The following is a 14,378-nucleotide window of genomic DNA, read 5'->3' as shown; positions in this document are numbered from 1 at the left end:
ACTCTGAGCAGAAGATAACATCCTTCAGGACTTTTATACCAAATTACAAAGCTATCAGACAAGTAGTTTTTGAGAACAAGTTTTCTTGACCAAAAATGACAAAATTGTTTTAAAAATATGTTTTCTTGACCAAAAATGACAAAATTGTCTTAAAAATACAAATTTGCATATTTCTGGACAATTTCCATACATCCAACTATTGCCATCTCTGGGCATCTGTAAACCAAATATCAAAGCTATTAGATTAGTAGTTTTCGGATAAAAAAATTTTGACCAAAAATTCGGAAAATTGCCCCAAAATTACAAATATGAAAATTTCAATTCAATTTGTATAAACTTGACTGAGGTCATCCCGAGGAACATGTATATCAACTTTCAAAGCAATCGGACAAGTAGTTTCAGAGAAAGAGATTTTTTGACTAAAAACTGAAAAAAATTACCCCCAAACATGTAAATTTCATCCAAATTTTTACACACCTAATGTAGAATACCTAAACGAACCTGCATGCGAAGTTTCAACCCAATCTGACCAATAATTACAGAGTTTTAGCACTTTCCAGGGTTTTTCCTTTTTCGGATTATTTTTAATGTTTATATTTATTGCTTTCTTGATGATTATTTCCACTACGTACGGCACCATTTCAGTATGTAGATATGGCAGTCAGTAGCCGAATCATCCTTGAACAATGACATGACCCCGAAACTTCAGTAAATCAACTCAGCAACCAGATATGAACTGAAAATGCTCACGTGTTTCATACAGTTATGTGTAAATTTGAATCTTTTCCCACATGTTTGCAACTTCATTGAAAGTAAATTATGATCAACATAATGAACAATAATCACCGCCGATTAATTCTCAAAGGTCATGAAGTATACAAATATGTAATTAGCTGAAATAAAAATATTAAAGTTCTTTGACTGCTGTCATTGTATCACCATTTTACATAGCAAGTGTAATTACCGTTGGCCAAGTCCTTCAAGCCATATATACCGAGCTGTGAAAGCTCATTAGATATGCAAATTGTAAATTAGCTGACATGAAAATGTGAAATGACTTTCGATATTGTTTTAACCAGGTATAATTATCAATGTTGTCATGTTTTGCCAACTTTGATCAAGTAAATCCCAGTATATATCCCTAATAAGCAAAGTTCATTCAATATGTAAATTAGGAATTGACTTAAGTAAAAGTGCTTAATGATTGTCAATAATGTTGTATCATGGTATCTGCAATATATGTAGCAAGTTTTGTCAACTTTGGTCAAGTCAATTCAGATATATATCTCTAATTAGGAAAGTTCATTAAACATGCAAATTAGGAATTGGCTGAAGAGAAAATGCTTAATGACTTTCAAAAATATTGTATTACAGTGTCTGAGATGTACATAGCAAGTTACATCAATTTTGATCAAGTCAATTCAGATGAATATCCCTAAGTATGAAAATTCATTTAATATGCAAATTAGGAATTGGCTGAAGTAAAAATGTCTTTTGACGTTCAATAATGTTATATCACAGTATCTTTGATGTATATAGCAAGTTTCAATGACTAAAATCAAGTTAAATTGTATTGCTAAGTTATCGGTATATACCAAAAATCAGACCTCTAGCTCTATTGGCTGGCTCAGAATTAGATATGCACATAATTAATTAGGTACAGGATGTGATGTCATAAGGTCTCCCATCATACCAAATATGAAGGGTGTAGCACTTGTGGTTACTTAGTTATGGCCATATATGTATATTTGAGGTCAAAGGTCATCAAGGTCGCATGACATTTTGTCAAAAAAATTGTATTGCTAAGTTATCCCTATATACCTAAAATCAGACCTATTGGCTGGCTCAGAATTAGATATGCGCATACCTAATGAGGTACAGGATGTGATGTCATAAGGTCTCCCATCATACCAAATATGAAGGGTGTAGCATTTGTGGTTACTTAGTTATGGCCATATATGTATATTTGAGGTCAAAGGTCATCGGGGTCACATGACATTTTGTCAAAAAAATTGTATTGCTAAGTTATCCCTTTATACTAAAAATCAGACCTCTAGCTCTATTGGCTGGCTCAGAATTAGATATGCACATAATTAATAAGGTACAGGATGTGATGTCATAAGGTCTCCGATCATACCAAATATGAAGGGTGTAGCACTTGTGGTTACTTAGTTATGGCCATATATGTATATTTGAGGTCAAAGGTCATCGAGATCACATGACATTTTGTCAAAAAATTTGTATTGCTAAGTTATCCCTATATACCAAAAATCAGACCTCTAGCTCTATTGGCTAGCTGAGAATTAGAAATGCACATAATAAATGAGTTGCAGGAAGATGCCAAGGTCAAAGGTCAAGTGGAATCCCCAAAATTGTGGAGAGGAATTTGGTCCCCTACTGGCCATTGTCCAATAGACGCTGGCTGTCTTGGGCTTTAACATAGGCCAGAATAAGCCATTGCCATAGCTTAGCTGCATAGGTATAGGGGAGGTCAAAGGTCATAGAACATTCAGAAAAATAATACTTTAAAAATCTTCTCAAAATTGGCAAGACCTGTGACTTTGATATTTGGCATGAAGGAGCAAGGCTATAAGGTCTAACCAGGGTTAGGTTGGTAGCGGGTCGAGTTGACTGGGGTCGAGTTGGTTAGGGGTCGAGATGTCCAGAAACCGTGGTCATCATGCTTCCCATAGACTACCATGTATCACAAAAATTAAAACTGTGATAACTTCATTAATACGCAAGCCACGCCCACCAAAACCTTTTCAGTTCTAGCCATTTGAATTCTGAAGATGTTTACCAAAAACTTCAGTAGATTAACTCAGCACGCTCCTGTTTTTATGAAATTGATATTTTTTCCTTCTTTCTTTTTTCTTTAGCCTATTGCGAAGGCTGTACCTATTAAAGCTTATAGTCAGAGCGTGATTTGAGAGCAAACAGATTACGCAGATAATGCGAACGATAGCAACCGTTACCAACAGACTCATTATGCAGAGCCATACCCCAAAATGCCCACCCAAACTTGGCATTAATCCGGATCCCGGTCCATTTCGCCCCGGGCTTTAAGGAAATGGGAATGAAATTTAAGTAACAATTAAGCTAATCAAACTTTCAAAGAATTTAAGGAGATGGAAATAAAATAAAAAAGATAATGCACATAAATTAACTTTAGGCTACTTCAAGAGAAATTGAACGAAATAACAAGCGACCTAGCGGCCGATATAGCTCCGCTGTGTTTATGTAGAGAATAACTATTTTTGACACATGTTGATGAAGAAGGTGGAAATCTTTGATAGCTCAATGCAGTGGCCAGAAAAAAGTAGCTAAAATAGCTGCAAAAATACACAATAGAAGATTTCATCATACTTTGAATATATCACATGGGATCATCCCTAAGAAAATGTCAACCAAAGCTATCTCATGAGTAATTTTTTGGAGAATAAAATTTTCTGACCAAAAATGGCAACAATTGCCCCCAAAAATAAATAATAATTTCATCAGAATTTCAAAAAGATCAAATTTAGTTCATCTATAGAAATCTGTATACCAAATTTCAAAGCTGTTAGAGCAGTTATGTTATGCTATGTTATATCAATTTATTAAGGAACCGTCTCAGATTGTCGCAGAAGTTCAAAAAGCGAAATTTATTCCATTAGGGGGGGGAGGGGGTTTGACCTCCATTCACTTAGTGAACTTCACTTTCGCACTTTTATTTTGTGATCATAAGTTTTCGTGTGTTTATTTTAAATTAAAGAAAAACTGCACACTCGAGCCAACAAATTTGTAACTGTTTCCATGTCGTTTGTGCCCCAAACACAATTTACCGATAGGAACATTGTATCCTAAACATTTCATTCATCAAATTATACAAAGACAAAAAGTATCATTTTTTTAAAAATGTGCTATTCATAAGCGTCTGCTCTAACCACTAGATGTCTTTATTCTCACTTGTTATGCACCTTGTCATAGTTGTTTTAATATGATTGAACATGCCTGGGCCCCCTTGTCAAAGTTTCTCGCTTATTTACCGCCCCTACCAAGTACAAATTGCGTGTTCACAAAGACAAAGAACAGTACGAGAGATGCATAAAGGAAAGTAAAATAAAATGAAACTTTTATGTGGTAAAATGCCCTGTTAGTACTCAAATATGGCCGATTACTTTAATTGTAACGTGGCAAGGGGAATACGTCTTTAGTAGCTATCGCAAAATGCAACATTGTACTGTCGGGCAGACATGGACATTTCGCACTTTTGAAGTTTCGTTTAGGGGGAGGGGGGAGGGGGTTTTGATCAAAACGAAGAAATTTCGTTTCTTGAACTTCTGCGACAATCTGAGACGGTCCCTAAAGTGTCATGTGTGGTCTTAAACAGGTTGGTTGCCTCACCCAGCCCCAAGGGCTTGCAAGACACGAAAACAGTATATTTTGAGAAACACATTTTTTAACCAAAAAATGGAAAAAATTGACCCAAAAATTCAAAATTGCAGATTTCATTATAATTTCAATAAATATTATTTAGTTCATCTGTAGAAACCTGCATACCAAATTTCAAAGCTATCAGATGAGTAGTTTTGGAAATACACATTTTTTGACCAAATACGGCAAAAATTGCCCCAAAAATACAAAATTACAGATTTCATCAGAAATTCCATCTATATTACTTAGCTCATCTGTAGAAACCTGTATACCAAATTGCAAAGCTATTAGACCAGTACTTTATGAGAAACACATTTTTTGACCAAAAATGGCTAAAATTGCCCCAAAATTACAAAATTGCAGATTTCATCATAATTTCCACAAATATCATTAAGGTGATCTGTAGGAACCTGTATACCAAATTGCAAAGCTATCAGATGACTAGTTTTGGAAATACACATTTTTTTACCAAAAGTGGCAAAAATTGCCCCAAAAAATACAAAATTGCAGATTTCATCATAATTTCAATAAGTATCATTTAGTTTATCTGTAGGAACCTGTATACCAAGTTTCAAAGCTATCAGATGAGTACTTTTGGAAATACACATTTTTTGACCAAAAATGGAAGTGACCAAGCATAGCTGAGTAATGGCTCTAATTTTAAGATGACAACATACATCTTGTCATGAAAAGCACATATGAATCACAGTGAAACAACACTGAAATCACTCTATGTGTCTTTTAAATGAAAGAAGTAATAACATAAGTAGCTTGGTGAAATACTATATAACAAGTCATTGTTGATGACTCAGTCCCCACTTGTTAATAATGGGTACTTTGATTACATGTCCTCAGAGAGGATAGAGTCCTCTTCATTTGTTAGGTCTGTGATAAAAATACTTTGATACAGATGGCGCTCAATGGCCAAGAATGAGTTCCATGGTGATGAAAACATAAAACCAATGTAGGCTACCATCCTAAAGTTCATAAATGAGTCAACTAGGAATTAATCAACAGGATGTTGCAAAACATTTTTGCATACAATTCTAACTTAACAGATTATCACTGGTCAGGTATGTAAGAGTATCTCAAACCATACACTCCGAGTTCCAAAACCGAGTCGGACTTGCAAGTCCGAGTACTCGGACTTGCATACTCCGAGTAAAACTGCTTACTCGGACTTGTATACTCCGAGTACATGGCCTACTCGGACTTGTATACTCCGAGTACATACTACATGGCCTACTCGTACTTGAATACGCCGATATGTGTTCCTTAGTGCATATTTTGCCATACCGGTCAATAAACGATCCGTCGAAAAAATGTATTTTATTACTCACGGAGTTTACGGCTAGCGCGGATCGATATGTCGAAAATCTGCTCTTTTGAAAAAGAGAATTTCATTTTCACGATGTCTTGTAATCTGTTGCGCAATGTATATATTTAACCACGGTCCCTCCACAAGGAGCGACCGTGATTTTACCATCAGAAGAAAGCTACTGCCACGGCCAGCAGCGAAGTTTTTTGAAAGATGACTTAGACATAACATTTACAGTAAAGCCAATAAACTTCACGCAAGTCCAGCCAGTTACTCAGTTCGATATCGCACAATCGTTTGATTAGCGAAATAAATGCATGACATCACAGGTCAAGTCAGGTCATTGTTTACGACCAAGTGGTCACTCGCACTGGGTTCATACTATACACGAGCGCACTGTGCTCATTTTATTTTGAAAAATTATTAGTTTAATTATTTTATCAAGACATAAATATGCCTAAAATGCTTGGGAAAGTCTATCATGGCCTCGCAACGCTAGCAAACCAAGGCCATGACGTCACAGGTCGACAGGTCATTCATATTCGATAATGGCGTCCGTGTTCTAATACATGTAATTCGCCACGATGCATCGCGGTGATCATGAAACGTTGTTGTGCCCAATTCAAGTCATGTATCAAATCAGGATCTGATCCGGTAATGAAACGAAAAGACAAGACAAACTAATAATTTGCGTGACGGTAGCTACACTCGACAACGACAATGACTTGAGCCACGGACCGTGCTTGAGCGTGTTGTACGAGATGGTATTGTACGAGATGGTATCGACGTACATATGTATGACATAGGTCAATGTCCTTGTACCAACTTTGAATAAAATCGGTTGAAACATGTCTGAGTTGTGGCTCTGTACATAAAAAAAATCGTAATAAAATGGCCGCCTGGCGGCCATATTGGATCGTATCACAAAACAAATTGACGTGCATATCTATGACATTGGTCAATGTCCTTGTACCAACTTTGAATAAAATTGGTTGAAACATGTCTGAGTTATGGCTCTGTACATGAAAAAATCGTAATAAAATGGCCGCCTGGCGGCCATATTGGATCGTATCACAAAAAAAATTGACGTGCATATCTATGACATTGGTCAATGTCCTTGTACCAACTTTGAATAAAATTGGTTGAAACATGTCTGAGTTATGGCTCTGTACATGAAAAAATTGTAATAAAATGGCCGCCTGGCGGCCATATTGGATCGTATCCCAAAACAAATCGACGTGCATCTGTATGACATATGAAGTAATCCTTGTACCAAGTTTGAATGAAATCGCTTGTTGCATCTCTGAGATATCTGTGTGAACGGACGGACGGACGCACACACGCACGCACGCACGCACGCACGCACGCACGGACATGACCAAACCTATAAGTCCCCCCGGACGGTGTCCGTGGGGACTAAAAAGTCAAATGCCAAAACTAGGAATAAACTTAGATCATACTTACTTTTTTCATGTATTCTGTGACAGGGTTCTGACGGAGAAACTCTGTACTTTCTGATGTGTAGAATCTTTCTGTATCTGACAAAAATTGACTCTCAAAAGATTCCTTATAAACATTAAGAGTGGGTCCTTTTGATGTAGGGTCATCTTCGTTGAGGCCAAGTTCAACTACAAATCAATACAAATTTTATCAAATTATTCCCGTATCTGTAGGCATATTTAAATTTTCTAAAATACAGCATGCAGTGAAGGACATAACATATTTTCCAATAAAACCTCTGGTTGAGTGACACCATCGCTATCAACTTGCTCATTGTGGCATTGTGGCTATGCCACTGGCTCATTGTGGCTATGCGCTGCTTCATTATGGCTATGTACTGGCTCATTGTGGCTATCCACTGGCTCATTGTGGCCATCAATGGTTCATTGACACTGTGGCCAAGTACTGGTTCACTATTGCTGTTGCCATGCACTGGCTCCTTGACAATGGTAGCTATGCACAGATTTGCTAACATTGCAGGTATGTTGGAGTATAAAAAATAGCGCCAATGGCACTTGATCACAACTGGCACATTGTGAAACTACTCATAATTAATGAGGTACAATATGTGGCGTCATGCGGTGTCCCATCATACCATATATGAAGGGTGTAGCACTTGTGGTTACTGAGTTATGGACAAATATGTATATTTCAGGTCAAATGTCACTGAGGTCATGTGACATTTTGTCAAAAAAATTGAATTGCTAAGTCATCCCTATATACCAAAAATCAGACCTAGCTCTATTGGCTCGCTCAAAATTAGATATGCACATAATTAATGAGGTACAATATGTGGCGTCATAAGGTGTCCCATCATACCATATATGAAGGGTGTAGCGCTTGTGGTTACTGAGTTATGGCCAAATATGTATATTTGAGGTCAAAGGTCACCAAGGTCACGGGAGATTTTGTCAAAATATTTTATATATCTGCGTGAACGGAGGGACATGACCCAATCTATAAGGCCCTGGACTTCATCCATCGGGACTAAAAACTGTGTCACTGAATCCTTTTTGCAATATGAATATGATGACAAACTAAATTTTTATTTTACTTGGCCTTATACATGGGATTCTATAGACAGCTGACTTATACATGGTAGTCTATGGTGGTGTAAACTAAAAAGTCCTCTAACATGGCCAAATCGACGTGCATCTGTATGGGGTAGGGTACTATCCTTGTGCAAAGTTTGAAAGAAATTGACCAGGGCATGTCTGAGATACCTGCGTGAACAGACGGACGGATGCACACACGGACGCAGGCACGCACACAAGGACATGACCAAACCTATAAGTCCCCCCGGACGGTGTCCGTGGAGACTTATTAGACAGACCACGAAGTCAATGAGCAACATACAGCTGAAAGACTATTTTTCACATTGCAATTTTAAGCCCATTTTTATGAGAAAAGGGACATGTATATGTATATGGAGAAAACAGCAGAAGACATATTTGTAAATTGTTTGTTAAGTGACAATCACATATGCATCTCTTGAAATTTTGTGGTTATAAGGTATAACAGTAGTGTAAGAATAATGAGGTTAGAATAAGTTAGTAAAGCTAAGTTGACAGTAATTAAGATTACAAAATTATACAATAAGCTGAGGAAATCTGAATGAAATAAATGTTGAAAAGTAGCAAAGTCATGGTCATCTTTTGTCTAATACCTTGTGTAAGTTCATGAACTTTACATAAATCTTGCTATAGATTTGTTGCTAATGGGCAATAACTGTGTTTCAGATCATTTGAGAGCAATCCATCCATGACAGGTTTAAATTGTAATATTCTTCTATTTAAAGGAGAGAAACTTCTCAAATAATTTTTTTCCCTGTAATTTCCTGTGAGAACACATGGACATGCATAGGACTCTATGCTGGTGCTACCTTGCAACTTGTCATGGCATTGTCTAACCTGTTCACCCCAATTTCCTGTAGACAGGTCCACACTCACCATTGATAACAATGGGTTTGGGCCATACCATGGTAGTGAAAGACTGTAACATGTGAGGTCATGGATACTTAATCTCAGGAATGTCAAAGTCTGTATATTGACTCAAGGATGTTTACATAACAATGCTTAGGGTCATCTCAAAAGTGAGAATCTAAACTATGAAATATGTTTTTTTTTATTGCTTTTGATACCCAAAAGAGCATAGAAATCTCTTATACTTTGAATCAGCCATCCTGCATATTTCTAACATTCATCAAAACCTCATTTCTGTTCCACAACTCCTAAAACAGTCCACAATGCAGGATTGGTGTACATTCCAAAACTACATATATGAAAGACCCCTAAAATCAATTAGTTAAAAAGGGGGGTTAGAAATTTCCCAAAACTACATAACCTCCGCTCCGTTTGGCTCCATTTTGCCGAATTGGAACCTTGGAACCAGTCTATGTATCGGTACCAAATATCAACGCAGTCTGTTCAGCAGTTTTTGACTTTTTGTCGTTTACGGAAATGGACGACATCAAACACCGGTTGAAACCACCTCTATATCACAACTTACAGTTGTGATAAAAACTGACAAGTGAGGGACCAAGTGCGGGACATGCAAACTGCAATATACGGCACTCTGAGGGACATCATGCACTGTGTAAAATATTGGACTCTGTGGAAAGGTCCCGCAGAGAGTTAAATACAGGACTCTGAGGGACTGGGCGTCCCCAACGATGTGAATAGTAATAGCACAAAATCATGATATTGAACATAACAAATCACGATGTTTGAGTACGATCGGGCCCATACAGATTGGGCTTAATGAAAATTGCGCCGCAGGTCCCCAGTGAAACTGCATGTACTACGTGAAATTTCATTGAAAGTTGTGTACAATAGGTGAAGAGATTGCGCTTTGTCCGGCCTGTACAGGGATTGCAAGGCTATGGGCAGTGTTGCCATGATCTTAATGTAGGATGCTGTGTCAGGTTACAAAGTCAAATTTTGAAAAATAAACAGACAATTAAATAAATATATCATTAAATAGAGAACGAAATATTTTCTAAGACCACAATATATGCACATATGGACTCAAGGTATGTAAATCATACTTAATGTCGGGGAACTTTTATGGTTGAATCATGGTTGAAAGTTTTGATACACTTGATATGTGATATATAGCAATATCAGACCAATTGAATGTCCCCTAACGTCTATCAGCAGGGCTTAAAGTTCTGACCATTTTAGTCGCATAGGCGATCATAATTTACGAGACTGCGTCTAAAGGATTTAGGTTAGTCCCATTTTGCGACTAACCTTGTTTCAAGACATTTATATGGTCAAATTCAACATGTACTTGCTCAGTGTTCACAAAGCAATGACCCCTAAGGCCGCAACCCCAAATTACACATTGAATTAGCATTGAGCGGCGTTACTCAGAGGTTTGAGTGTGTTCCCTCCACTCACAGACGCTTGTCTGCAATTATGTGCCACTGCACAGTGCTGCCAATGTGTATGCTGATGTTATCTTGATCTGTCAAAATATCCCATGGATTTAATGATAAATTTTACTACAATCCAATCAAGTATTAGAAGCAGTTTTAGTGCTGTCACATCACTTTCCATTAAACCAATCATAATCACAGCATAACTTGTCATCAAAACATAGCTGACAAAGTAAAACAAGCCCATCAATGCATAACTGCAACAAGTTATATGTGTTCAAGTGCGTGGCGAATATTCATGTTTATAGTAGCATGTAAGATGCCAGACCCCCAAAATTGGTCGATTGCGGCATTTTCACAATTGAGTGTACAAAGTAGGGGTCAAAAATGGCCAAATTTCAACCTCATTGTTTTAATGTGAAAACCTTACCAGGACTTAGGTACATATGCCACATATATAGTGCAGAAATGGTTTTGCACAAACTGTCTTAGTTCCATAATAAACAGGCCTTCTTTATCGTACCCTTACATGGGGTACGGACACTACACAATTTAGAAAATTAAGAAAAAATTTTGCACCATTGCAAAATTTAGGGGAGAATATACAATACTTTTACCAATTGCAAATCAATACAGTTAGCCTTACATCATAAAATGACTTTTGTAGAGAATCTTTGAATTCCACCGGGTGTATACAATGTTGTCCTTCATACCAAAACAAAGGAAACACTTTATTTTTGAAAGAACAATGAACACATTTCAATTATTGCTTAATAATCTTCCACAGTGAATCCCAAAACTTAAAATGATAATTGGCAGCATGCATAGCTATGATATATAGCATTCTTTCATATGTTAGTCCATGTTGGAAAGACTCATCAAAATATTTCATAAAGTATGTACAAGGGGTACGGACACTACAACACCAGCCCAAAGCAAACCTGTACTGAAGCTGATCATTTACATTTAGTGTAGAAATAATAGCTGATTAATTGATGAAGAAACATGGTTTTCTTTCCATTTTGCCTTATCCTGTAAACTTTTAACCACAGTGTAATTAATTGAAGATATTATTAAACTGTATTTATGGTTCATGGTTTAATGTTATTCAGAGAACAACACTCAAATATAAATTTAGCATCAACAATAAGAACAAATTGAAAACTTTTAAGTTTTTTGATAAAACAGTAAAATCATCAAGCTATAAAATTTCTAATATTAACCCTACTCACTGATTAATAGTTGTATTTAACTAATTTGTGGGGTGGGGTACGGATACTACACAACATGCATTAAAATTGTTTTCTACTTAAGTTAAGTCTGAACTAAAATTCATTGAACAAAAAATGGCAATGCTTGTACATGTGTGTTGACTAGCCAAATACTGGTCAATATGACATGCTACTGGAAGAAAAGACAACTGTTTTTAAAGACAGATCAATAATTTTGAAAAAGGTCAAGTTGCAACATAACAGTTGTACCAGTGGACCTGTCAAGATAACATTTTATCAACAAACTGCTTGATGTAGAAATATGTCATTTTAGTACTTGAAATAATGAAATTTACTCTTCATGAGATGAAGTGTCTCTTGTCAATGTCATGTGTAGAGAAACAAAATTGTTTTATCGTATTAGTCAACTGAAGGAAACCAACCCAACACACAACTGATTCACTAGATTCACTGAACAATCAATTCATATATTCTCATCTATCGCATAAGCTTTGATATTTGGTATACAGATGACTTAGGATATACTTAGATAATTTCATACAGCTTCAGGAAAAATAATAAATTTGTGTTTTGGAGGCAATTTTTGCAAATTTTAGTTAAAAAATCTAAAGACACAAACTAAGCCAACTTATTTCTTCAAACTAGGGAGGGGGAACATGGCCGTAATTTTGTATTTTTGGAGCTAATCTTTAGTCTGCGACCTGAAATAACCTATACCAATCCCAGATATCTTTTAAGACAGTTTTGTAAACTGTGAAAACAATGTAGTCATATTTGGTATCAGTTTGTAGTGAAAGTTGACCAAGAAAACAAATCTGAGGTTATTTATGACACATGTATAATATAGTGGATCAACTCTAGCTAATATTTCGTTGAGGGATACCCAAACACTGATAAGAGATTTGTATCCACAAGAATGCCATGTGGCAAGATGCACTCTACTGTGAATACAGACTCCAGTACACATCATTTTTACATTGAGTAGTTTATGTCAGCCCTGGGCCAGCCCAGGTTTTGAGTCAACTCAATATTGTCAATATGGACACTCTAGGTCAGGCCAGAATCGGTCTAGTTTCGGCTGGGCAATAGGGGAATCCAGTACTGCCTCAAAATTTGGGTCATGTCTGGACCAAGATGATGCCCAACTGAACCTAAAAGTTTTCGCTCTAGTCTTTATCATTCCATGTTCTCAACACAATATCTTCCCACCAGGTTTTGCTCCACATGTGGGACCACATCATCTGATCAACATTACTTGAAAGAAAGGCATCAGTTAACAAAGACATCAGAAACACTGTGCACTGGTTACATGCATTTCTGTACAATCTGCAAGTCAATTCTGTCTCATAAACTTCATGAAACCAATACTGGAGATGTCTCTGCAGTTCAAGTGTCATTTAGTAGTTAGATTAATTCTTTTTGACAAAACTAGGCTGGTCCTGTAAAATGTGAAGGTGAACCAAATTTTTTCCCCACTGAGGATTATTGTAACCTTGCCCAGGTCCGACCTAAATTTTGTGAATGTGAACATACGGTAGTATCTGTCTTAGTCCAATCATTGTGTTTTATATAAACATACAGACAGTTGACAGGCCATTGGTTGATTAAGTAAATCATCACACTATGGAGGGTAGCGCAGTGCAACTCATAAACATGATTAAGAACATGAGCAATTTAGGATGATGTCAGGTCACTCCACCACACAAACAGAGTAAACAACAAATTTGACTACCTGACTCTCTGACATAATATAAATTTGTTCCTTCAAAGGTGTGAATTTATCATAGATCATTGAACAAATGACCGGTGTTTTTCTGCTTTTGATTACAACTTTGTACCGGTGTTTTTCTGCTTTTGATTACAACTTTCAGCTTTTTGTGGACAATCATGTTGACTTCCAATATATTTGCGTACAATAATTGTCAAATTATAGTTATACATTTTATCTGAAACCAATAAATATTCACATTTTGTGTTACACATACTACTCACACAACTGGGAAATAATTGAAATTTTTTTTGACTGACGTCCAACATTTGATATCATTGAAGCTGTTGGTAGTCTCATTCTTATCAGTTTAGTTGGTGTGTATATTGCACCTTATATTCCGACTTTGTCTGTGTATTACTTGAAAGGCATGCGCTGGCACCAGATTGTCTCATCAGAAAATTTACCCACCAGATTACAATTTTAATGGAAAACAAAAGGCTATCACACCTCCATAATCCTCTTACAGACTAGAACAAAGGCGATCCCAGGGATCGCGAGCAATGCCTTTAATTTGATATCCAAACATTTCAAGTTTGGGCCACCAAATTTTTACTGTTGATCTTCAAAATTGAAAATTGGTCATTAAAACAGACTACTGTCTAAACATTGAAAATTAAACCCTTTTGCAAATACAAATAGCAATTTTTGTTTGCAAGTGAAAAACAGGAAACAGAAACATGTACTTCGGTTTTTTAGCTCCGCTGTCAGCGATGCGGAGCTTATCAAATAGGTTGATTATCCGTCGTCGTCAGTCGTCCGTCG

At 36.6% G+C, this 14,378-nt stretch overlaps 1 protein-coding gene across 1 annotated transcript in view; it reads right to left on the bottom strand.

Annotated features, from left to right (window-relative positions):
* LOC139125085 (cullin-1) overlaps positions 1–14,378 on the bottom strand; it is a 182,590-nt gene that overhangs the window by 107,000 nt on the left and 61,212 nt on the right. The window contains exon 7 of the mRNA XM_070691194.1: positions 7,199–7,362. Within this exon, the coding sequence (XP_070547295.1) occupies positions 7,199–7,362 (164 nt within the window). The remainder of the gene's footprint in view (positions 1–7,198; positions 7,363–14,378) is intronic.

This window comes from Ptychodera flava (assembly GCF_041260155.1).
Source record: "Ptychodera flava strain L36383 chromosome 23 unlocalized genomic scaffold, AS_Pfla_20210202 Scaffold_24__1_contigs__length_23054250_pilon, whole genome shotgun sequence".
Classification (NCBI taxonomy): Eukaryota; Metazoa; Hemichordata; class Enteropneusta; family Ptychoderidae; genus Ptychodera; species Ptychodera flava.
The sequence above is the reverse complement of the archived record's forward strand: the minus strand, read 5'-3'. Positions and strand labels throughout refer to the sequence as shown.